The sequence below is a fragment of the Acanthaster planci genome, linkage group LG17 (genome assembly GCF_054643075.1).
Source record: "Acanthaster planci isolate LZ-2023a linkage group LG17, COTS_SCS, whole genome shotgun sequence".
NCBI classification, from domain to species: domain Eukaryota; kingdom Metazoa; phylum Echinodermata; class Asteroidea; order Valvatida; family Acanthasteridae; genus Acanthaster; species Acanthaster planci.
The window spans coordinates 13537457-13563131 of record NC_141793.1 but is presented as its reverse complement, the minus strand read 5'-3'; the positions used below and the strand labels follow the sequence as shown (position 1 = coordinate 13563131).

General features: G+C 40.2%; 3 protein-coding genes and 1 pseudogene across 5 annotated transcripts; 1 reads left to right on the top strand and 3 right to left on the bottom strand.

The window, feature by feature from the left end:
* Positions 1-1202: 1202 nt before the first annotated feature.
* Positions 1203-5374, bottom strand: LOC110973495 (melatonin receptor type 1B-B-like). 2 transcript variants are annotated; one of them, XM_087148321.1, is made up of 2 exons: positions 4734-5374; positions 1203-3590 (listed from the first exon to the last, which is right to left on the bottom strand). In XM_087148321.1, the coding sequence occupies exon 2, from the start codon at positions 3562-3564 to the stop codon at positions 2488-2490; it is 1077 nt and encodes a 358-aa protein (XP_087004447.1). In that variant the 5' UTR covers positions 3565-3590; positions 4734-5374; the 3' UTR covers positions 1203-2487. The 2 variants fall into 2 exon arrangements, with proteins under 2 accessions (XP_087004447.1, XP_022080047.1); XM_022224355.2 differs by having other exon boundaries at positions 1203-3687; positions 4734-5371.
* A 287-nt stretch (positions 5375-5661) lies between these two features.
* On the bottom strand, positions 5662-13279 carry LOC110973560 (melatonin receptor type 1B-A-like). 2 transcript variants are annotated; one of them, XM_022224459.2, is made up of 3 exons: positions 13022-13279; positions 9530-9652; positions 5662-9077 (listed from the first exon to the last, which is right to left on the bottom strand). In XM_022224459.2, exon 3 carries the CDS (start codon positions 8995-8997, stop codon positions 7897-7899), a length of 1101 nt encoding a protein of 366 aa, XP_022080151.1. In that variant the 5' UTR covers positions 8998-9077; positions 9530-9652; positions 13022-13279; the 3' UTR covers positions 5662-7896. The 2 variants fall into 2 exon arrangements, with proteins under 2 accessions (XP_022080151.1, XP_022080152.1); XM_022224460.2 differs by lacking the exons at positions 9530-9652; positions 13022-13279 and adding an exon at positions 9205-9278 and having other exon boundaries at positions 5663-9077.
* LOC147796373 (somatostatin receptor type 5-like) lies at positions 10354-14096 on the bottom strand (annotated as a pseudogene).
* A 139-nt stretch (positions 14097-14235) lies between these two features.
* LOC110973533 (putative ubiquitin carboxyl-terminal hydrolase MINDY-4) lies at positions 14236-25399 on the top strand. Its single transcript, XM_022224414.2, has 15 exons — positions 14236-14422; positions 17254-17373; positions 17879-18191; positions 18369-18646; positions 18859-19229; positions 19645-19798; positions 19904-20020; positions 20920-21107; positions 21453-21516; positions 21902-22038; positions 22541-22604; positions 22870-23031; positions 23429-23609; positions 23801-23873; positions 24189-25399. The coding sequence occupies exons 1-15, from the start codon at positions 14357-14359 to the stop codon at positions 24235-24237; spliced, it is 2337 nt and encodes a 778-aa protein (XP_022080106.2). The 5' UTR covers positions 14236-14356; the 3' UTR covers positions 24238-25399.
* Positions 25400-25675: the final 276 nt, after the last annotated feature.

The following is a 25675-nucleotide window of genomic DNA, read 5'->3' as shown; positions in this document are numbered from 1 at the left end:
TAGGTTGTCATATTCCATTGTTGCCAAATATCCTTTGTCAGAAAAAAAGGAATTTAGCCTGAGGTTTTTCTTTGACGTCTTTATCCGTAGTTACCTCGTAACAATGACAGCCAAAATTATGCCCCACTAACTACTTTCTCGTGATTCATTCAACCGTTGACGCGCGTGTGGGTAGGACCGCACATACCGCACGGGGAAATTTATTGTTATGCAAATTATAGGACCAGTTATCGGGGGCCATTTCTCTCTCCCGCCCTTTCAGCACCGGACTCTCTTTTGGTTAAACTTACCGAGACCATAGGCAGTTTTCCAGGAAGTGTGGACATCCCAGGAAATTTTCCTCTCGGTTGCTTTTATTGATGAGTTGCGTGGTCATGTTTCACTAGACAACTTATGCAAGGAAAAATTTCTAACCGTAGTTACAACAACGGAACAATTAGTAAGGGTGTGTGCGTATGTCTGTCGGAGGACGAATAGCCAGTATACGGTTTAAATTTTGTTGTCTTTCAGACTTCTTTTTCTAAACATTGGTGTCAGTGGTGTTCTCAAAATACAATGCTTTCTTCGAATATAGTTCCCTAGGGCGAATTTGGTAGCCCAACGCAAAAGTGTCAAGTCAAAAAAAATGCCTTTTTCTGGGCCATACTCCTGTAGAGAGTCGTTGAACACTCCTATCTGAATGTATTCCGGTCATGACTTGATTGTATCACTATAGGCCTATATATCGGGGATTCCCTGTTTTATTTCAATCGCTTCCCGTAGTAGCATGAAAAGGTAAGAATTTGAAATTGATTTTTTAGGTCATACGCGCTATTATAGCTGTCGTCGATTTACTTCGCCAACAAGTTCTGACCGTTAAAAAGGAAATGGTGAATTTCGTATTGTGGCTGTCTATATTATTAATCGTCATACATTCCCGACAGGCATGTAGCATTTTATGTATATAAGACACTATTTCAACCAAAACCACTTTGAACGCTCCGACATTTTTCTCCAAAATTTCGGAACAATCTTCTAAGATTTCTTTGAGGGCACCTTCTGTAGGCCTACTCATGGCAAACTATTGGATGAAATCTATTCCCGTCGATGCTCGCGGAGCTGTTGTCAAAATTACCATTCCCAGTCGATGTGTCAATTAACGTGATAATGAAGAAAGTTAACATCGGAATTTGCAAATATTGTAAGAAATATTGGGCGTCAGTTTTCTCAGTATTATACATGTACATGCGTGCATTCTTTATTCACACTGATTTTTAATAGTCATTTCCATTATCATCCGTTTTCATCTACAATTCAATTCACACTTCACAAGAAACCATTTTATATTGCTAATTATCAAAGAAAGTGAAAAAGCCACTGTATTACTGACGACGGTCACTCGTTTTATTTTTACAGTTCTATTATATCGAAGAACAAAATAAGATCAAAGGACTCAGTGAAATATCAGACAATTACGAGTGAGTCACACTTTTTAAATTAACGTTAATAATGCTGCACTTTGAACATATCTTTCCATAATTTACATGCTTCAAATATGGGTAAGATTTATCAAACATGTTACATTAATATTATGCTTACTTTTCTCTCATACATTTTTTATTCTTAGCTGAAACAGACGCAGAGAAGCAAGAGCTAACAGATTATCGAGAACTATCATTTGGTATAAAACCAGAACAAAGTAGTGATTAGTAAGGGGTTGATTACTTTCACGGTTATTTCTTCGGTTTCAAACAAGTCTTGTTTATTATACAACTTTTCCAACCCCAGTCTAATACTGAAGGAAGTCTTTTTGCCACATAAAATAGGCGTATCATTTCACAACCTCACCTCCGCTTACGGCCCCTCTTCCTGTGGCATATTCCACCGACTAGCCTTTCCTCCAGTCGTCCTGGTCCTTACCCAGTCCCTCCAGCTGTCCCCAAGGTACGGTCCATATCTTTTTTGTCTACCTCCGAATTGCAGCTCTGTGTTTGTTGGGTGTCTTCTTCATTTCTCCCAGCCAGTTCCAGGTATTATGGGCGTCGCAAGGATATTTTTTTTTAATTTGGGAAGATTCCCAGGGAAAAGCACTCATCAGCTAAGAACTGATAATTGATGGTCGGATCCGGAGGGGGTCAAGTTTTACTCTATTTTATTATTTAGTTTATTATTATTATTATAATTGTTATTACTGTTATTGTTATTTTTGAAGAAATTTTATCGGCTTTCATCCCTTTTCTTCTTTCGTTTCCCGTTTCTTGTTATGAAGCACTTTTTTGCGGAGGTATCCCTCTTGCCCCTTCCCTCCCCCTCGCGACAACCATGTCCAGACAACGGTTTGTCTTGTCGTACTGGATGCAGGTCTACGGAGGGTGTGACCGACCCATCTCAAGCACTCATGAAGTACAAATAATCAAGTATAATTAGATTCTAAGAGATCAAAATTTCTGCTGTCATCACGTAAGAGCAGGGTCATCAAATTTATCAAAGCGTCCAGCACTGATGCTGTTACACTTTACAACAAGAAGTCATCAAAGCTTTAAGCGTGTCCGATGGCTCTTCGATCTGAGAGTATTGGCATCTCATCATACGGCGTATCACCTTCTTGAACTGTGGATGTTTAGCGGCGTATATGATCGGGTTGACACAGCTGTTGAAGGTAAAGACTACGCCCAAAAACAGAAGGTATCGGTCGGTGTTGGGGATGAAAAGCGCCACGCAGTAAGGAGTGATGCAGAGGAAGAAGGCACAGACTGCCATGAAGAGATTCTTGGTGATCTGAAGCTGTTGGCGGTAGATACGATCCCGTTGGGCTGTCTTTAGAACAGCGGCGCTGTCAGACACCGCGAAGTTGGAGCTACCCGAGCTACAACCCTGGCCTGAATCCGGGCCAGGATCACCGATGGCAACTTGCATGGATGGTCTCTGGGCCTGAAAGTGGCGCCGGACGTGCAAGAATATCGTAGTGTAGCAAATACAAATAATGCAAAATGGGACAGGATAGGACAGGAAGGTTTGGATTCGCTGGAAGGTCTTGGCCTTAGGATGGGTATCCAGGTCACTGCAGGTATGGTGCTGCTTGTCGTAGCCGAATCCTCCGATTCCCAAGAGTGGTGGAACAATCATCGTTGCCAAGGCAACGAACCACAGGACGATCACGTTAACAACTAAGTTGCGCCTGGTGTAAAGACTACGATAGAGAGTCATTGGGCGTTTGATAAGGATCAGTCTGTTCAAGGCGATGGAGGCCAGATTGAAAAGACTAGCAGACGAACTGACGAAAAGTAGCAGGGCAGCCAGGTAGCAAGGAGCCTCTGTGGACCATGGCCAACTGTTTCCCGGACTGAGCAGCCCAACAGCGCTCATGGGAAGTGCAAGGCCTGTCAGAAGATCAGCCACGCTGAGACTGACCACGAAGACGTTGGTGGATGTCCGCAGCTTCTTACTAAACACCACGGCCAGGATGACCATGGTGTTGCCGGTGATATTGACCAGAGCAACCAAGAGCCAGAGTATGGCAACAACAACTCTCTCAGGGTAGGTTTGCAAAGACTGAATGACAGCCATCGTCGTTATGTCCTGCATCCAGGAAGGAGTCGTTGAGCTGTAGTCTGTGGCAGAAGAATTGACAGAGGAGACTGTTGAGGTATCGTTAAAGAGGACCATCGTTGCATTGCTATGATCCATGTTGGTCTGAAGTTCCGTGTTCTGTATTGTGGGAATAAAGATGAACATTAATTAAGATTGGAAATGGGGAGGCAGCCCATACTTTTAGCCTTTCTTGTCTTTAATTAAACAAGGGTTTATCCACGTAAAGGTTTAATTTAACTCGTGGTAGTGGGATAAATTTCGCTAATGAAAATGTTACTCTTCTGATGGATCTTTCACTGTTCGAATGTGCAGTACTCGACCTTGTACTTCAGGATCGAGTCTTCGTACTTTGAGCAGGTCGCACGCTCTCGTAATAAGGAATATGATCCCATGCGTGCAGCAAACAGGTTGATTTGCTCAGTTTATAGTCTTAATCCTGTTCTTGTCAATGAATGGGTCAAGTCATCGACCTGAGCATTCCGTTTCGCTTTTGCCGTTTATGTAGCAATGTCTACTTAGCTAATGTACTCGCCATTTTTGAAGACTACCAAGCAACACATTTTGACCATAGGTATTTCATTGGTCGTGAACACGTCCAAAAGACTTTTCAGCCTGTGCAGTGTTTAGTGAAAAATCTTGTTAGGGCCAAGCTGGCTATTTATCCCGCAAGTTCTCTAATTTTAATAATTTGGGGGTCAAATAAGTCTACTTAGATGTATCCGACTGGAGGCATTTATATGCATGATGTCAGCCGACTTGATAAACAAATCGCAATAAATTTGGCTCCTGGAGTGCTTTGTAAACGTAATAAATAAACTCCACACCTTGAATATTTGAGAGTCTGATGATGTGATGAGGTATTGGATTCCACATGCAAGCAAAAGTCCTCATCACAACCTATTGTTCATACATTGGACCATGTAATCGGAGGATAGTAATGTGTTTAGCCTACGTTGAATATTACTCAGGGTCTGCCAGACTAATCCAAAACTGACAGGACAAAACCAAATGATGCTGTTTAAAAAGAGCCTAAACCATAAGCAAAATAAACAAAAACCAAAAACCCACTTAAAAAAGACAGACCATACACATAAGACCAATGCCCAAAACAAAACGATAATTCAAGAAACTTAAATGTATGATTACTGGAAATCTTTACTCACCTAATTCAAGATCAGGCTCAACAACTGATAATCCCAAATCGTGAAAGAATGTCAAAATGTGAGCAGTAGGCCTAATGCTTCTTGCATCTCCAAACTGCGTGTTGCTTCCCGAAAGTATAGTGACTGCGGTACAGAATGGCTTTTGAAAGCAGGCAAAAGGTACTAGGCGCCTTTTTATGGAGGACGATGCCAGTGACTGTGTACCAACATCAGCTGCAGCCAAAATTAAGTTGTTTTCCAAGCCTCATTCCTTTTTCCGCAATTGCGCGAGTGGGCGGTATTGGGCTGTCAAAAGCGCCCATTGTCTTTTCCTTCTCACAGAGTTATGCAAAATTCAACCGATACCGTTCCTGTAGAAGGTTAATTTTCAACCCCATGTACAGGATTTTAAGTTTTACCCTGATCGCCTATCTCGTCAGAGTATGACATCGATACTCGATAGGAAGTCAGGGCGATGACTGCCAGTGGAACACAGGGGGACCGAGACAGAAAGCGAATCACAGATGCACACATGGAGGTCTCCAACTACTATGTCGCTTTTCCAGTAACTACCGTTACCGCCAGTATATGAGGGCATTCTTGTACGGAAATTGATTTCCGGATGTGTATGTAAAGTTCTAATATGTACTTCTTCCGATCAAGCTGAAAAATTACATATTTCTACGCATAGTATACGTTCTTGCAACGTTTCAATAAATTTTGTAGTATCTGGGACGGGAGCAGCGATATCCGCCCTAGGGGGATGGTGACAATTTTAAACCCAAGAAAACAATATAGGCTATGAGATAACACCCGGAAAAGAACTCAGTGCACAAACAATGGAAGCCTTTTTTTCTGTCTGTTCATTCCACTCTTGTGTTGCAATCGGCCGGGCAATTTCCGTTTCCTTGGTAAAGAGTGGCCAGAAAAAGTTTAGAGTTTCCTCGTCAAAAATTCTTCAAGTTGTCATGTATTCAAAACAACTGTAGTTGTTTTATTTCAAGGTTGTTTTGCATTCAGAATACTCAAAATCATTAGATCTGTTTGCCCCTTCGTGGATTTTACAATTTGGAGAGGAGTTTCTGCAGGATTTAAATTGTTTCGATCCATCAATCCGATCCTTCATGGATGGAGCTAACTTTTATAATGTAAGCTTGAAATCTTAACTTCGGAAATCGTGACTCATCGTGAGTAGAGTATCGCTGCTTTATATTCTTCAGGATAGCCTGCCATACAAGGCGCAATGCATTGTCTGAACAGACAGACGAAGGCTGACAATGATATCCTTTTATGAGAGCGCTCTTTGGCGAAAGGCAATGATATAATGGGCCGTTACGGCCATGAAGAATGACGTCTGTCCACCACGAGTTGAGGTCCACTTCCACCAGAGACGGATGCTTCAAGTTTCCGACGGGGCTCTAACAGAAATTTCTCGCATGTGCTCCCAAGCGCATGCAATAAATTACCACAAAAGACCTTCAATGCTATGTAAAAGCACGCCCTCTCTTGTTCCAGCGGATTGTCCGATACAATAACTGTCCGTGCCGCCGAGTCTCACTCACTCGGCATACCTTTCGATTAGAAAACATAGGTCGATTATTGGCAGAAAAAAAGGTAAACTTTCAGCTGGAATGCTCGATGCCCCTTTTCACATGTAACTCCCCTCCCGTCAGAATGACGTTGGATACACCAATGGGTAAACAGCGAAAGGAATCGCACAAAATAACACGAATATATTGAGTTTTGCTTTTTTTAAATTAATTAACGATAAAGTAATCACGGTGAGAAATACTTAACGTCTGGTTGTAATGGTGGTTACACAATAAGGATTTGTAACTCTGATTGTCCTCTATTAGTTTATCGAGACTGAAAAAATATAAAAGCTGTGTAATTGATGATTGTAAATTATGGTTATATGGTTAAGGGTAGCATACACACTGCATGTGTGAGGTTATAATGCTGCTTTTATCAAAAAGATTGGTGCATATGGAAATGGACTAATAGAATGGATTTGGCTTGAGGCGATCAGACAAAATTTGATGATTATATGCGAAATTACAACCTCAACGACATAGAAGTTAAAGTAAGAAACCATGATGTAAATTAATTATTAAAGCAAATTTAGTGACTGTTTCTGTGTCTTCCTTTAAAGTGGTGTAAAGAAACAAACTGTGAAACAAGTGTAAATAAACATAAATACATGAATATAAGGAAACTCATCGTCCTTTGAAAACCCTTCCAAAATCAATAAATATCAAATTGCACAAACAAATTGTCAAAGTAAATGAAATTCCAACGGTCTCAATACACGCCAGCAAAGTTCGTTGAGTGGGAGGATTTTCCTGGGTTTGCATAAGACACTAATTAAAGACTATAAAATCCACAGGAAAATACAAAGATAAACAACGTTATTATGGCATAGTGCAACGATTTCGTTTGAAACTTGCCGAAATATATATCAGTGTTTCGCTTGCATGAGGTCTTAGTGAAAAAAAATTATCCGTATTATTTCAGGGCCTGGATCATGCTGATCCAGTTTAGTTTAAAACGTGTGTGTGCTGCCTTGAGTTAACCTAAGCTATTGTTGAGCAGAATCCTCTATGGAGGCAAGTTAGAAGGAATAGAATGAATCATGCAAAGTGAGAATTCACAAATCAGCCCAAGATATTAGCCCAAGATAGATTTCACAAGAATTTATTTAAAAATGTACGGATTAGATATGTAATGCTGAGGGCAACGTTCGTTAATCATCATGTCCTTATTGCAAAATCAGCGATCATATTTCTGTGCCATAAAAAAGTTACGGCAAGTCAATTATCATTTTGCTTTAAGTTTGCCAGTATATGTCTTTGTTAGTGTTCTTCGGTTAAGTATAATTACATAAAAACAGTATTTAAATCAATTATTATAAATGCAAAATTGCTTTTTCCAATGATAATGATAATAATGTCCAAATATATATCTCGATGAAATTTAAGATACAATTAATTAAATGATTTTTCAATAGTCTTCAAGCAACTTTCCATTTAGGGGAATGCATGGAATAAATGCTAGACGGGGTGTTTGTATAAGTCTATAGGCCTACGTTTGCTAAACATTCTTTATCTATTCTGTAAATGTGTGCTAATTTTACTGGTGCTCAGAACTAATGTTGTTTCATCCACTGATCATCTAACCCGATGAACTATTTTTTCTTGTTTCCACAAGCTATCAGAACTTTCAGTGTGTCTGACTGTTCTTCGATCTGAGAGTATTGGCATTTCATCATGCTGCGCATCACTGTCTTAAATTGCGGATGATGAGCCCCGTATATGATCGGGTTGACCCAGCTATTGCAAAGAAGAAGAGCTCCACTGAAGAGACGGAAACGATCACTGGTGGTAGCTATCATGGTAGCACAGTATGGAGACGCACAGAGGAGGAAGGCACAAAATGCCATGAAGAGATTTTTGGTGATTTGAAGTTGCTGGCGGTTGATCCGCTGTCGATGTGCGTCTCTTGCGCGAACTGTAGTTGAATCTAGCGTCTGACTCTTGGCTTTCCAGCTAGATGATGAAGTGACTTCCAATTCTGTTGTGTTTTCCTGACTTCTTACCTTTTGGGTTTTGAAATGGCGTCGCACGTGAATAAAGATGACGACATAACAAGTACAGATGATCAGTAGGGGTAAGATGTAAAAAGTAATGGTTTTAATCAGGTCATAGGTCACGCTACCTGGAAGATCCTGGAGGTCACTGCAGGTGCGATGCTCCCGGTCTAAGCCAAATCCTCCAACGCCAACTAAAGGTGGAACGAGGACACCGAAGATGGCAACTGCCCAAACAGTTGTCACCATGAGGGCAATATTGCTTTTAGAGTACAACGAAAGATACGTTGAAAAGGGACGTTTAATGAGAATGGCTCTGTTCAGGGCGATGCAAGCAATATTGAGGAGGCTGGAACCGGAACTGATAAAAAGTAAGACGCCAGCAATGAAGCATGGGGTTTCGGTGGAGAACGGCCAGGTATCACCAGGGCTGAGTAGAGCCACCACACTCATGGGTAACGACAAACCAGCCATGAAGTCAGCTATACTGAGACTCACGACAAAAACATTAGTGGAAGTCCGCAGTTTCTTACTGAACACGACAGCAAGGATGACAACAGTGTTCCCAGCAATATCAAATATAGATATCAGAATGAAAACGACAGCCACCACAACACGTTCGAGATAGGTGTACAAGGAAATGAGTCCTTGTTCAGTGCTGTTTAGTCCGTTACTGGTTGAATTCAGGGATGATTCCATTCCGCTGCTGTTAAATTAATCCGTAGTCCTTTACAAACTCATACAGGTCGTAACTGCTTGATTGCTGGCATCTCGGTGTTCTGAAAAAAAATTAAAATTTGAATGTACTTTGTTCACTTCGGAAGTGTGTTAGAGCAATGACATGCTGAACAAAGATGAAAAGTAGTTCGAAGGAAGGAAAGATGAAAAGAAGGAAAAGAAACATACTCAATTTTTTCCACTCCCTCTTCGTGGTCCACATGTTTAAGTGGTGTTTAAACATTAATTATGTGTGAAGCAATACATATGCAATGTCTCGATGGAGAACCAATGGCACAACGCTATGCAAATGAGAGGATCCACCATTAACTAATAGGGGATTTATTTCCATTGAGTCTGGGCAACTATCAGTAGACTCATCTAGGCCAATTGTGTATTGAAATGAAATAATACTATTGTGAAATATTTTATTCGTTCAGGGTTATTATGAAAATTGTAAAGTCACACAACACAGAATGCGAAGCTTCGAAGTAATGACAATGTTTAGTCATACCGTCTGCAGTTGGTTGGAGCATAACGGATCTCACTGGAAAATCACCGACTTTCCAAATATTGCCACAATTTGTGCTTGCCATTGATGTTGGTGACAACTTGAAACTCAAGAAAACAGCATGAACTGAAAGATAACATCCGGGAAATTGTCAGCTGTACAAACAACGAAAGATAAAGTTTTTTGGTCGTCTTCAGTTAAGCTCTCGGTTTTGCAATCAAAATAATGTTGGGATATTTCCATTCCCTTTGCAATAAGAATTGCCAGAAACAATATACAATTTCCTTTTCAAACATTTTAGTTGTTCTTGTCGAGTTTTGAGTCGTTTCTGTCCATAAGGTGGTGTTCAGAATATTCAAAATCAGCAGATATGTCTGCCCCTTCATGGATTCAATATGGAAACTGGTTTGCGCGATTTTAATTGTTTTGATTGCAAAATTGCATCACTTAAAATCGCCACTTAATAGCTTATCAGCTGTCAGATCATGTTGGGACTGATTGATGACCGCTCCCTTCAGTCCCTTTGATCATATTCGGGGGATTAGGTGCAAGAGGGTGTTAGCTTAGGCCTATTGGGATTTCCAGGTTTATTGTCTTCCTCAGACCGTATCTTGGACTCAGTCTCGTGCATTCTGTATGTATAGGCTCCACCCCCCCGTCTTTTTACATTAATTCGGTTTTGCCTTCTTCCATCATAATTATTGATTTGCGTCGTCGTAAGGATGGGGTCAATGAATACGAAGTGGTGTCGTAATTCCAGTTATTCGTACGTCTTTTACACCTCCCCAAAGTGAACTAGAAGATAAATTTGTCGTTTATATGATGAACCCTTTATTAATGCTGATAACTCTTCAGTAAAACTGAACATAAATTTACACATACAATTTGCATATTTATTCATTTAAAAGAATTTCACGTACAAGGAAATATTAACACTTTGTGAAAAGCCTTCTAAAATAAGTGCATATTTGGAGTTCCAACGGTCATGACAGCATCCGTGTTATTTCAGGCCCGACTGTGGATCATGTTTAAATCCGGTTTCGCTTAATAGTAATGTTGATGTTTAGTAAGCTTAAGGTATTGTGTGGCACGTCCTATCCTCTTCAAAGGCATACAATAGTTTTTTCTCCACTACCCTATTTGAATGAAATGGATAACACACAGTGCCAAGTCAAACATTAGCCTTAGACATATTAATCAGCAAGAAGCTATCTGAAAATGCTTTGTCTCTACAACTTTCCATAATATATTCTTACAGCAAATATTGTGTCCATATCCATAGAATGTACAAAATTTAAAATGAATCATCCATATAGTGTCTTTTTTCAGTTTGTGTTTCACAGAAAAGGCACGGACTTGGGTCATTTCACTATAAGTTCACACAAAAGAAAAAAAGGGAACGACATTTCCTGCTTTGTTTTTTTTCTTCTGAGCTGTCGTAAAGTATCAGAGAAAATATCAATTTCTATCATTACATAATTTGTATAATGTTTACGTTTTCCAGTGATGAGGATTATACTGGTACAGAACGACTATTACCGCCCCGAGCTGAAATGCACCCCCAATCGGCGAAAAGAAAGACAAGTGGTCAAAAGCGGGTTCTTGCACGCGTTCTGCGTGTACGCAAAGACCATACATGCCGGAGTAAATTAGTTACGCGTACTCATCGTGCTCCGTGTCAAACGCGCATATACTTGCGCGCCTTATGGCGCGCCTACGCGGTGAGTACCAAAAAATCGCCATCTTTTGTTCCGCTCGGAGCAGATACATTGGAATGAAAGATGGGGCCTACATATGTTTCACACAATTCTTCAACAGTTTGCCCGGGGGCTCCATAAGGGGAATGCATGCATTAAACTTTAGATCAGGGTTTTTATATGAGTCTGAGTGGTCGTTACACATTCTTTACCCTTTCACATGACACAAATCGTATCGAGAATATAAAGGGGCTGCTACATTGTCAGATCTTGTGTGTATCATTGGGAATGCTACTTGACTGGTGCCAAAACCAACAGTGATTAATCCATTAATGCTGTGGCTACACCCGATGAACTATTTCTTCTTGTTTCCACAAACATGAGAACTCTCAGTGTGCCTGACTGTTCTTCGATCTGAGAGTGCTAGCATTTCATCATGCAGCGCATCACTTTCTTAAACTGTGGATGTTTATCCGCGTAGATGATGGGATGAGCGCAGCTATTGCCAAGAAAAATGATTGCGCCAAAGAGCAAGAAACGGTACGTGGTGGTGAACAGATTTGCTATAAAGAAAGGGGTCACCCAACAGAAAAACACGCACACTGTCAAGAAGAGATTCTTAGTGATTTGAAGCTGCTGTCGACTAATTCTTTGCTGGCGCGTAACATCATGAACATCTTTAGGTAACTCTAAGATTGTCCACCTGATGAATGGTCCGCCATTGGTTCCTGAACCAAGGCCTTTTGAGTTTTAAAATGGCGCTGCACGTGAACGAATTTGAAGATGATTATAGCATGAAAAGACAACACTCGAGGGTACGATGTAGAGGGTAAGTCTGAATTTGATCGAAGTTCATGCCTCTAGGATGATTCTGCAGGTCGGTACAGCTGCGGAATTGCTTGTCTAGGGCAACTCCTCCCACGTCAATAGAGGCGGTAAAAGCATCGCTAAGATAGCAATAGCCCAAATAGTCGCTGTCATGAGGACCAGGTTACATTTGGTATACAGCCAGCGATATGTGGTCAAGGGACGCTTGATGAGGACAGCTCTGTTCAAGGTAATGCTGGCAAGATGAAGCAAGCTGGCTCCCGCGCTAATGTAGAGCAGCAAACGGCCCGGGAAACAAGGCACTTTGGTGGAGAACGGGCAGGTATCACCAGGGCTGAGTAAAGCCACTACGCTCATGGGTAACCCTAGGTCAGTGACGAGATCAGCCACACTGAGACTGACATCCAACACATTAGTGTATGTCCACAGCTTCTTACTGAACACTGCAATGACAGGATGATTGCCAGAGATATTTAGGGCAGAAATAAGTACGAAGAAGACAGCCACTATACGACTCGTTCAGCGTACGTGTACAGTGACAAAACTACTCCGTGGTACTAACCATGCAGCATTACGGCCGTAGTGTCCTCATCTTCCTATGCAGAAGATAGGGTCGATGAGTCAAAATCCATGAGTGGTGAAGAGTTTCAAGTTGTGATGCGAAAATACTTCTGTCCTGGATTTCAAAGTTTGTCCCTGATAATATGTCAAGTTTTCAACCCAATTTACTCTGTAAAACGAAAGAAGTGTTGAAATGAGCTGCAGGGGATCATACCGAATAAAGCACATATAAATGATTATCATCAAATCGCGATTATCAAATGATTATCAAATAACTGTCTTAAAGATATTTGAGCCAAACTGCAATGCTACATTTCTTGGTTCGAAATCTTTGAAGTTTTTCTAAATTGTGGCTTTACGTCGATGCAAAGTCACCCAGATCCTGTTTATAAATCAATGTTTAACATACCAAATTCTTGAGGAGAGTTAGCTTTTTCAGCCAAACCCTGTCGTCAACAGCGCTGGTCTTCAGGTTTTAACATGTCGCTTTTTGATGACCGCTGTGAACCTTACACGTACCAACTGAGCCCTTGTTTAGCGTGGTTTTGTCGGAACTAAAAATATACACTTCTGTAATGGTGTGGTTCAGTAGTTTCGAATGGAATTCCAAGTATATTGACGCTTATTTCCGATCAGAGCGTCAATATTCCTGTCTGGCAGGTTCTCGTAAAAATAGGAATGTTTGAATGTAATTTCCTTGATTGTATAGAGGTTATGCGTTGCTTGTGTCTCAAGGGCTGTTGTTATATTTGTGTCCTTAATGCACAAAAAGTTTAGTTGAGCGTATCCCCTAAGGTTAAGAACTGCCCTGTAACGTGACCTGAGATTACTAGACTTTTCTAAGCTGTATCATAAAAAGTTCTAAAATACGAAAAAAGCGTAAAAGGAACAGAAAATCCTATCGGGCATTCTGCCGCAGATGAACACATCAGTATGTACCTGGAAGAATAATTTTTTGCGTTTGTTGCAGTGACATTGGCCGTGTTGTTAAGCTACATTGCTACAAAATTATATGGGTGTCTTGACAACGGCAAAATATTATATAGTGCTGATTTTAACTGGTTATATTTAACAATACTGTACTATAAAATGATTATTATTATTATACAAATTTACTCTGCATAAATCTTCTTGGGTTATTAAGAGAACAAACGGTCTGCACGTATACCTATGGGCCTAAGTCTGCCATGCAGTGGCGTAGCTAGGATTAATGGTGGGGGCACAAATGGGCACTAGCATCTTATTGGGGGGGGAGCTTTCAGAGGTAGGTTTTTGGGGGTAAGATTTTTTTTATCTTTGTTCAACATCCATTCCTCCTTTTTTCAGTGGGGGGCACCTGGGGGAAGCGCCGGAAATTTTGGGGGGAGTGCCCCAGCCCTCCCCCCCCCGGGGGGCTACACCACAACTGCCATTATGTGAACTTAACAACTAGATTCGTGTCCGAAGTGCAACCCATAACCGTGCAATGCTTGCCTGGTTCCCATCCTAATATTATTTTTCCTCTTTCTTACTGCAAATGAACTAGATGTAAATCAAATGTTGGCGGGAACCAGCTAAGTGAAGTTGCACGAATAATTCAGTCGATTCTTTTGTGTCGTCTCTCGACGAGCTTTCAGCTCAGTTGCATATTGGTATCGATTCTCACCTTCCAAGATGGCGCCGCTCGTTGGTAAACAAAATCTGTTTCTACGTGACTAACGAAGTAACGGTATCGCGTAGGCCTACTGAAACCGTCAAAATAATTATGCTTGACAAGGATCACGTTGAGAATGTTGCAGCTTCCCTCGTTAGGGAGTACCTAAGTAGAAAGGTAAACGTAGGAGGGCCACTTTCGGCCGTGGAATTAACAAACTGTATATATGGGTCCAGTCCACTAATTCAAGCCCCATTGAAAACAGTGTAAAATCAGCACCGTTCAGGGCCCAATAGCATGCACGCCAACATCCCTGAGATTTCTGAAACACAAATGAAATTCTTGTCTGGTCACTTATCTTTCAATTTCTTTTCAATTTTTTGTGGGTTAACCAATTACATTTTTAATTATTCCCACAAAACAAAATCACCCCCAAAAAGTGATTTTTCCGAAGTCTGATTGCAGCCATTTTTCAAGTGGCAACCCTCAACTTTCTCGGGCACTTAGGACCATTTTTCAACCGTAGTTTTCAGCCCTTCTGCCCTCATATGAAAGCTCAAAGACCCAGGGAGTTGATCCTGGCGACGATTTACACAATCTCACCATTTTGGGGGCCAAACAATCTCTTTTTTCAAAAGATACTGTGGGGGCACTTTTAATGCTAATGAGCTGGTCAGAAATTCTCACTTGAATTAGTGGTCTGCACCCTTTATATACACCCATTTTTCAGTTTTTCACACCAAATAACACTGAATGGTTGAGAATGCATCAAAAACCTCAATTCCAGAGAAAAAATGAAAAAAAATTGTCTAATGGCTGTATATGGAGAGAAAATGCTCAAGGTCAGCCTATAGCAAATGTGCACAAACTACTGCAGACTGCCTATATACACTAACTAGTGCAAATACAATGTGCAGTAAGCAGCTGAAAATTACACTTTTCACATGAGCAGCTTCAACTACCTGTTGCTACAAATAATGGGGAGGGTTACCCAGGCTAGACACTGCCAACTGTAGCGGCCAAGTGCACGAAAGACGTAAAACTTTGGCCATGCTTTGACATGAAAGCTCACCCTAGATATTACTCCAGTTGACAGGCTCCAGCCCAAGAGTTGAAAACCTGAGCCCAAAATAGGGCACTTCCAACACAAGAGTAGAACAAATCACCATGCAGAGTGTCTCGATAAATTTGAGTCACCTGTGCATATCCACGGCTTGGCCAGTCGGAGCCCAGGCTGTGCTTGACCATCTAAAATTGAACCGGACCCCCCCCCCCCACAGTTGGCCTCTGTTAGGGTTAGCCTTCATTAGGGTTGGCATCCGCTAGGGTTACGCTCTGTTAGGGTTGAAATCCAGCTTTTCTAGGTTTCATTCAGTCCATCCTAATCAAAGAATTTCTTGAATCCGACAAACAAACAATTACAAAGTGACATGTTCCACATGTACATATATAATTCTCATGTGATTACCTGGATATTTATTGTGTCCGACAATCCAGTACTTCTGATGTCTCATAACCCATAAAACTGTTATTCATGGCTTGTTGTGGTCTCTCCACCACTGCCAGGACCAACGTAAACAAGAGGGATAAATTTTAAACCCAGCCGCCACTACTGCATGGACGCCGCCATTTTGAAATATAGGGTCCAGTCCACTAATTCAAGCCCCATTGAAAACAGTGTAAAATCAGCACCGTTCAGGGCCCAATAGCATGCACGCCAACATCCCTGAGATTTCTGAAACACAAATGAAATTCTTGTCTGGTCACTTATCTTTCAATTTCTTTTCAATTTTTTGTGGGTTAACCAATTACATTTTTAATTATTCCCACAAAACAAAATCACCCCCCAAAAAGTGATTTTTCCGAAGTCTGATTGCAGCCATTTTTCAAGTGGCAACCCTCAACTTTCTCGGGCACTTAGGACCATTTTTCAACCGTAGTTTTCAGCCCTTCTGCCCTCATATGAAAGCTCAAAGACCCAGGGAGTTGATCCTGGCGACGATTTACACAATCTCACCATTTTGGGGGCCAAACAATCTCTTTTTTCAAAAGATACTGTGGGGGGCACTTTTAATGCTAATGAGCTGGTCAGAAATTCTCACTTGAATTAGTGGTCTGCACCCATATAAACCTAGTCATGACGAAGTTCACGAACCCGTTTCGCCACCGGTCCAATTTCCGGACAATGACAATTACGATGCATTAAGCCTACCTGAGTAAAACTGACTTCCGAGTACATAGGACAGCTTCTCGATAATGAATCACATAGACAGTTTTTCCATGTTTATTGGACTGGCTTAGCCCTAGCCCCACTAGTGTGGCACGGACTCTCACTCCCGATCAGGAGTGAGAGTCCATGCCACACCACTGGCACTAGTGCCGTTGTGGGGCTAGCTTAGCCCCCAAAACTGTGGACATGGTCAGATGATCATGATTGCCAGATAATGGACAGGCTCGTTATGTTGATGATAAGGGACCAGAGCAAAGCAGCTAGGCCTACATGTGTATATTTGGCTATAGTAACTGTAATGCGACTTCAAAATTCCATAGTTACGGCATTGTACAATTATTATTGCCAGTCTAATGGTTTAGGCTATAATGTTTCAATTTGTTGTACTCAGTAGCACAATACGCACACTGTTCAGTAAGCTCCATGTGCTTGGTTAGAGAACCTGCTCCATATAGGCTACTAGCATTTCTTATTGTTTGTTTTTCAGTGTTTCCCTTTTCTTTATATTCTCAATCAGGTTGTATGTTTACTTTCCATAGGCCTTAGCCTACATGTTTTTCGTTTCTTTTTGGCAGATTCGTACCCCTGGAGGATATTTTGAAAGAGAAAGAACCGGAATGCCCGAGCCTTTTGTGACATTTTTATCTAAACTGTCTCAACCACATTAGTGTTACCATTGTCTAAAACACCAATTCACTCTTGGTCATTGAACTTTTGCACTAGGCCTAATAGATGAGTAATGAAATGATTGTCTTTATACCGTGTGTATACCTTGTAGGGACTAAAATTGAGCCTGCAGTCAATGGACCAAGAGCTACCAAGAACAGACAGTAGTATTAGCAACAGGGTCCAATTAGCCAGAGAAGTCCACATTGAAAAACTACTCAAGAAAAATAAAGTAAGTCTTGTAGAAGCACTGTTAGTCTTAAAGTTAAGCCGCAATGAATTTTCGAAGACACAATTTTTCTGCAATTTCGTGCTGTTTCACAGTGTACATTATGAAACTGTTGGACATCCCTTTGAGGTGAAATAGATTGAACAAAGCATGTTTCAAGCAATAATTACCCCTGCTCTCCTGAAAAACTGAGGACCTTGTTGCTGTGATGTCATCCACTGAACACATGGCTTATTACATACTGTGGGTTTTTCTGTTCAAACTGTGAAACTGAAAACATTTCTGAGAAAGGATTGCTTTCAATCTTTAAAACTGTAGGAGTTTTTGCTCATGAAACAATGTGCATGAATATGGAAATACTCAGTCATTAGCGTAAAACCAAACCATTGCTATGTATACATGTATCCTATCCCCGATTTTGTAAGGTTTGTTCAACCTGCCTTATCATTTTTTGTGGCAAATCAATTGAACATTAACAATCAGATAAGAAAATGAATTATCTATACAGGAGCAAGCAGAACCATTGAGGTCAATGATAGAAATTATCACCAAGTACTTCCTTGAAAAGGCGTTATGTTCGTCTGGCAAGACTGAGGTAGTCCCCATCCATGGACTGCAGAATTCTTCCCCAAGTTCATTCTCAATGAAGTCAAGGGATACCACTTCCCATACTGGAAAAGATTCTGACAGTACAACTGAAAGAGTTCATCAAAGAGTTAACAACAACAGTAGCAACACTGGTCACAAAAACAAAAGGAAAAAGAAGAATTCTACTATTGAGTCATCAAGTAAGTCATCTGCCCTTGAAACTACTGACTTGGGTAAGTTCACTGTGGATTAAACTCATCCGAAGCCTTGAATTGTAAAATTACAAGTACAACCGCTAATTAGGTACAACTACGCAAAATATTGACCCAAAGAAGCAATGGTCATTGTTGTAACTTATCTCTAAATTTTCAAAAATGACACAATTGATGCAACTGAATACATGTCTGCAGATTATGGAGCTGGTTTACCACAGGAGGATTTAGGTGGCACTTATGGACTCAATCGAGGATCTACTCCTGTCATTACAATGAAAGAACGACCCACTGTGAAGGAACCTGAGAAGTACCTTGAATCAAATGAAGAAAGGCTGAGTGCGAAACATCAGAGAAATGGTGGCAACGAAAGGATTGATACTAGGAATGATACCTTGCCAAAAAGGAATGTCTTGCAGCCAGGTAGTAGCACCCGTTCTCGTGGATTAGGAGGTCCTATTACAAGCAGTCTAGATGTGAGTGTTCATTCATGTGTGCGTAATCTAATAATAAATATATGCCTTAATTGACAAATTATTCAACTTACAAGGTCCATTTTGTGATATGCAGCTCAATTTTTAAAAGAAAACATGTAAGGTCAAATTTATTCAAGACCTGATGATGTTGATATTGATTTGAAGACATATTAATGTGAGGTAAAAATCAGTCCTCATTTTTGGTGACACAGAGTCTGAGCAGAAAGAAACCAACCAACAAGTGTACACCAACCAGAACGAGCCTCACAGCCTCCTCCTTTGACCCTGGTCTTGAAGAAAAACCCAAGTCTGAAAAATCTTCAACAAATCGAGATAGGCTCAAGGATCTAGGATTCAAATTTGACTCTCCACCAAAGAGTAACACAGAGGACTCGGCTAAGACAATAACCTCAGAAACACCACAAAGAAGACCAGAGTCTCGAACCAGGAGGTCAGTGACAGATGTGGATGCCGTGATTGGGGAAGACTTCAGAGATAGGGCTGATTCTTTGCCAGAGCAGAATCAGGTAGACTTAAGAAAAAGCAGAGGAACCTCAGCAAAGAGGAAACAAAATGAAAAGGGGTATGTGTTGCCACTGGAATCTTAATTGAATTCTGTCCTTATATTACTTCTTTTGCATGCATTCAGATTGACTACAAATGTAAAAGTGTTGAAGTTGTATGTATCCAAGAGGTACAGCAAGTTAACATTAAACCTAATGTTCATAATCATATTTAAGGTTTCACAGCACTGTTTCCTGTTTGGAAGATTTGTTTTCCTGATGTGTTTTTGCTTTCTTTTATTTTGCTCTAAAGCAAGTCATTAGTAGTGCTGACTGAAAATTATGACTTTTGACAACTGGTTATTGTTCTAACAAGGTTCCTTGCTGTTGCTTTTGTTACGACTGTGTGCTGACATGCATGACCATTCAGGAGCACAATGTCAGAAGCAATACTTTTTCATTTGTTTTAATTTTGTACATGTATCTATTCGTCAGGAAAGTGACATATGCTAAGCAGACTCTTGGTGATGTTGAGCTTGGTGACATTGATGACTTGGATGATGATCTTAGCAATTTACAACTGAAGCCAACCACAAGGAAGGTGTTGAATGCAGTTGATGGAAGACCAATCACACAAGAGCAGGCCATTGTGAGAATTTATATTTGCAATTTTATTTTAAATGTTTAAGTTTGGTAGTCTTGACAAATTTCTCTGAATATTTTATGGATCTAATCAACTCTTGGTTTGTTTCAGGAATTGAAGAATGTTGTCTTTGGCTCGCCTTCTGGTGCATTCAATAATGAATGGAGAATGCAGGGACTTGGATTCAGTGATATTAATAAAATGAAATTTGGCATCATTCAACATAAGGTCAGGTCTATCATTGAATATCAACTCATATCATTAAAGTCATCAATTTATTGTGTTTTATATAAATTAAATTGTTTTTTTTTTTTTTTTTAGCTAGTTTAACACAACTTGTAGAACATAAGATCTTCATCAGGACTGACTAGAATAGTAGATGGCCATGCATAAATACTGAAACACTCAAGTAATGGAAATAAACAACAGCTGTGTGGTAGGCAAGTGAAATAACTGTAGGTAAACAATGTCCATGCAGGTGTTACTGCCAAATGGGGCGTATGTGGACACCAGAGTCAATGTGTATGTTCACAGTCTGTTGAATAAACAGAGCTTCCTTGATTCTTCTGGTAGGGGTGAATTGTTCTTTGTCTAAGATTTTGGCATCCTCCCACTTGTCTGTATGTTGGCTGTTGCCTATATGGAGAGCAATGGCATTGTTCCTGTCCTTGTTCTTTACTACTCGTTTGTGCTCTGCCATTCTGACTTGAAGACTACGTCCCATTTTTCCGACATAAACTTTGCCACACTCGCATGGAATGGAGTCAAATTACCCTGTTGATTTTGGCCGAGTCTGGTTTTGTTTTCAGACTATTTCCATTTCCATTACTTGAGTGTTTCAGTATTTATGCCTGGCCATCTACTATTCTAGTCAGTCCTGATGAAGATCTCCGGATCAAAACGTTGTGTTCTACATGTTGTGTTAAACTTGCTCAAAAAACCATAACAAGTTTAATTTATATTTAAGAAACACAACAATGAACGAGCTATATTCATTTATTGTGTTTTCTTCTCCTTTTTTATATATACATAACTAGTTCACTATTCTTGTATTCATTGCAATAAGCACACTCTATATTATGCTTTAGAGAGGAAATTCTCACTTTGTGTTTGTTTAAACTCTTCAGGGAGGTCCGTGTGGTATTCTAGCTTCTATTCAGGCATGTTTCTTACAACATTTGCTCTATGGGGAAAACAAAACCTCCACAGTATCAAGTCTTCAGCCAACAAGCCAAGTTTGTAGTGAGTGCCTGACCCAAGCTATCTGTGACATTGTGTGGAGAGCAGGAGAAAAGAGACAAGCAGTGATAGCTCTGTAAGTTTGCTTCAACTTCCAAAAGAACTGAAACATCTTAATGAGCTGACCTGTTAAAGGTTAAAAAGTACAGTCGAACCTTGTTAATAAGAGGTCCTCAGGATTTGGTAAAGTCCCTTGTTATAACAGGAATCTTGTATTATCAGGAATAAAAACAATGAGAAACAAAGGATTTTGACTTAAACATTTCCTTGTTATAAGCAGAATCTTACATTAACAGTGCTCTTATTAACAAGGTTCGACTGCATTAATATTCCTCAATACGGTGTTTGTTTCACAGACTAATGGTGCCTTAAAACAAAACTTCATAAGCAGCTACATTTGTGTTTCTTTTGCTGTTTTCAGGCCATCGACGCGAGCTCAGTTTACCCCATCAGGACGATATAAACCAGATGGTTTGACAGAAAAGGTAAGTCGCCAGGAAGTATGAGATTTGTGATGGTTTTATGGCTTGGCCGCGTAGTTCAGTAGTTTTAAAGAAATAGTTAATTTCCAATTCCTAATTTCGCTTGTCCACTTATTGACTGTGGTTCTAAACACGTATTAAAACATTAGGCATATAATAATGGGCTTACGAACCTCGAGCTGGACCAAGAGAGGGTGCTGTTCCTCAGTAACGGAGGCTCCTTTGGTCAGAATTGAACTTCGCTGTTTCATGAATGGCTAGGAAATGCACGATACACCCCCTACCAACATGGCTCATTTCAACTGATGAGGTGGTGCTTTTGCCCGAGGCGGATGACCTGTATCACTCAAGAATATCAGCGTTTGTTTATATCTGATTTTACGTTCAGCTGGTACTCAATCATTTTAAGAAGAAAGAGGACTTGTTGGAGTTTGTGTCAGGACATGCTGGGGTGTTTGAGTCCAGAGCATCCAGTGGTTGCATCCTGGTGTTATACTCTGCAATACAATCAAGAACAGTGGACAAGTAAGAACTTACACTGACTGTTTTCAACTGGGCATTTATAGTAATTCTCAATAAAAGCATAATTATCTGAATAACAAATGTTTCAGATAACTACACTCCACAGACAGAGTGCTACAGACCTGAGCCGGTCTTTAAGACCGGCCAAGCACATAGTTATTTCCATTTATAAATACCTTTTGTAGTCAGAGAGTCAAAAGAAGTCAATATATGATGTTTTAGAATTTTACTTTCATTTTCCCGAACACCCCTGTCCATTTTGTGGTATATTCCTGTGCAAGTTGTTTGGAAGATCTCCTTATGTGGACTTGGTGTGCGTGTCTTGTATCCAGGTGCCAGCGCGTGATTTACTTGGTGGGCATTCTGATTTCTCAGCGATCATTATCAAAAGTTAATACAGGGTTGAGTTGCTTATTGTTAAATAGGTAGACTGTCTGAAGTATTTATGAATTCCAGATATACATGTGTAAATCAATTGGCGATAATTATGATCATTTTAATACAGAGTGATAGAGGACATGGACGAACCTACCAACAGACTAATGGGAGCACATGGCTATTGCACACAGGTATTTTAGATTTTCGTTAAGAAGCAGATGAATCAACAATCTGGGACAGTCGATTCTGTCTCTCAACACCTGGAAATTATGTGATGTTCAGAAATGTCCAAAGTAGTGTTAAACATGTACTTGTGTTACTGCATTTATATACATGTACATGTATATTTTTGCCTTTACTGCATTCCCATTTTGATGTCAGCATCTTCATTTTACTCTCTCAACATGCAAATCAATTTGACAGCTTAAGTCTAGCGTTTAACTTTGTTGCCTTTAGGACATGGTCAACCTCCTTCTTACTGGCCGGGCAGTCTCCAATGTCTTCAATGATAAAATGGAGCTGGACTCTGGGAACAAGGATAAATTGATTCTGAGGGGTATTGGTAGTCGAAGTGATATTGGGCTGCTGTCGCTCTTTGAACATTATGGGTCCTGCAAGGTATGTCAGAAGAAATCTTTCTGTGTGGAATATAATGTAAGTTTCTTAAATCTAATGTTTGAAGTGGGTCCAGCAAGGCATGTCAGAAGAGATCTTTCTTTGTGGAATGTAATGCTGGAAGTGAGTGATAAATTAAGTTTAACTGAGATATACATTCAAGTATTTAAAGTATCATTCCTGTGTTCCTTCTTCAATCCTTAAGTCTACCTTTTACCAAAACCCTAAGTTTCCTGAACACTTCCAAAGCCACTTCTTGTTTACTCTGCCTGGCATTGCATCTCTCAAAGAATGGTTGATTGACCATGGACAGAAAAGCTACTGATGTACTGTGCTAGACGTGCTGACACTAACGTTAGAATTCCTTCAAGTAACGTTCCTGTTTGCTTAAAAATCCTAGGTTGGAAGTAACTACAAGACACCTCGCTATCCCATTTGGGTCATCTGCAGTGAAAGTCATTTTAGCGTCTTGTTCTGTTTGAAGAAAGAACTCTTAAATGATTGGAAGGTTGAACGTCGTTTTGACTTGTATTACTACGATGGTCTTTCCAAGCAACAAGATGAAATAAGATTGAGTATTGGTAAGATTTGGTTTCGATTTCTTCCAGTGAGTATGGGCTTAGCATGAAGCCATTGCATCTAGGGTAGATTGCCCTAATGAGATCAAGTCAATGTTTTCAATGATACTTCCACTTACACGTACCACAGGTATTACTCACGTGTACCTTATTACATTCAGAAAACCATTAATGTTTTGATTTTTTGGTCTCAGACACAACTCAAAGTTGCCCAGAGCACCAAGAGGAGGATTTGGTTCCACCACTGGAGCACTGCATCCGAACCAAGTAAGAAACATCAAGATCAACTACTTACAAGCATCCTTAATATTATTAAGGAAATAAACAATATGAAAGCGTTGTACTTGTATACTTGTACATATATTTCTGTTTCCATGTTTTATCCTCGTGTGTATTGTTAGTCATACCAATCTTGATAATTTCTTGATGTTTTGAGTACCTTTCCATAGTGGTTGAAATACCACTTTTTCATGTCTCCCTCTTTAAGTTCCCCGGTCTGCTCTTCCTTAACGGCACGTTCTCCCTTTCAGTCTTTTTTCTGTCTTTTCTCCCAACCTACCATGTACATCTGTAAATATATAGATGGCCTGATGCGGTAGTGAACTGGAATGGTACTGAGCCCATCTTGTAACTGGCTGCTGAGGAAAAAGGACAAAGTGGAAGCAATGATTAGCCTGCAGAAAGTGGCCTTGGATTGATGCTTGATTCCTTAGGAGTTGTTTTCATTGTGGCATCCAAAAATGCTTGTAAGGTAGTTGAACTGTGTTGAATTGTTTATTAGGCATTGTGAACCCAGCTAACAATTTGGTTTTATAGAATCATCATTAGCAGGGTGTTGGCCTATATCACAACTTTTCGGGTTTAAATTTAAAGAAAAATGTCACAAAAACATACACGTAGTTACCTACTGTTTGAAATTTTAGAAGCAGTAACAAAGCTATAGTTTCATATGTCATATGTTTCATATAACAGCAGTAGGTTCACAGTTATGAGATTTGATACATTAACGTGTAACATTTTGTCACCAAACGACAACCTGAGCAGCGTCTGAGTTTTTTTTTGTTGCAATACGTTGCAAAGATTCCACCTTTCAGTAGTCACGTTGACCAAACACACAGAACACATGATCTTGTGGTATATCAGGACAGAATATAGTGCAGAGTATATGGCTGAGGTATAATCAGACACGACGAGAGCAGGTAAGTGTAATTGAATTCGGAGACTCAAGCCAGTGGAAATAAAAAATAAGACGTTTAAAGACTGCGTTCACCACTTATAGATTGTACCATTGAGGTAGGATGAGATATGAAGATTTGTAGGATTTAGAATAAAGTATGGAGTCCCAGTTATAATTTATTTACTCAGCAACTTCTTGAACTATTTTAGCATATCTCCGGTTGTGCTAAAGAGCAGCGTTTTCGGATGTCCCAAGGTATATTTCAACAGAGAGCATAATGTTAAAGTTTATCATGAACCTTATCCGAAAAAAATGGTATCGTACGAGGGACACAAAAGGTTTACACAGGCCTGTCCAACACTAACATAGACCTATACCTCGAAGATGGCCGCTACGCACGAGGTCTATATACAGCTACGTAGCCTGATAAGGTTTTTTTTAAAATAAGTTTGTGCCTTACACTGTAGCTTGAATTCACGAAAACTCATCTAAAGTGTGAGTGGACTGGTCAGTTTGAAATGCCGAGTGTATTATTTATTTGTCGTTCTTGTATCCCAATGATTTTCGTTAATGAACACTTGATTAAAACAGAACAGAAAAAAATCTGCGGTGTATACATGCTTGTTACTGGTCTGATTACACTCTTTCTTGTTAAAGTCGTTGTCATGGTATTGGCCGTAGATCTGCGCGTCGGGAAAAAAGTTTTTCTTTGGTATAATACGGTGTCCAAAAGCTGCCAAACGTGTTTGATCGACTGGAATCCTGCTACTGTGTAATTTTAACGATGTTAGATGGGTACGGTTGTGTACAGCACGTTTCTCTTTCTCCCTGCAAAACTTAATCGGATCTGGAATAACTGGTGTGCGCACGCAGTCTTCAAAGGGTCACTATA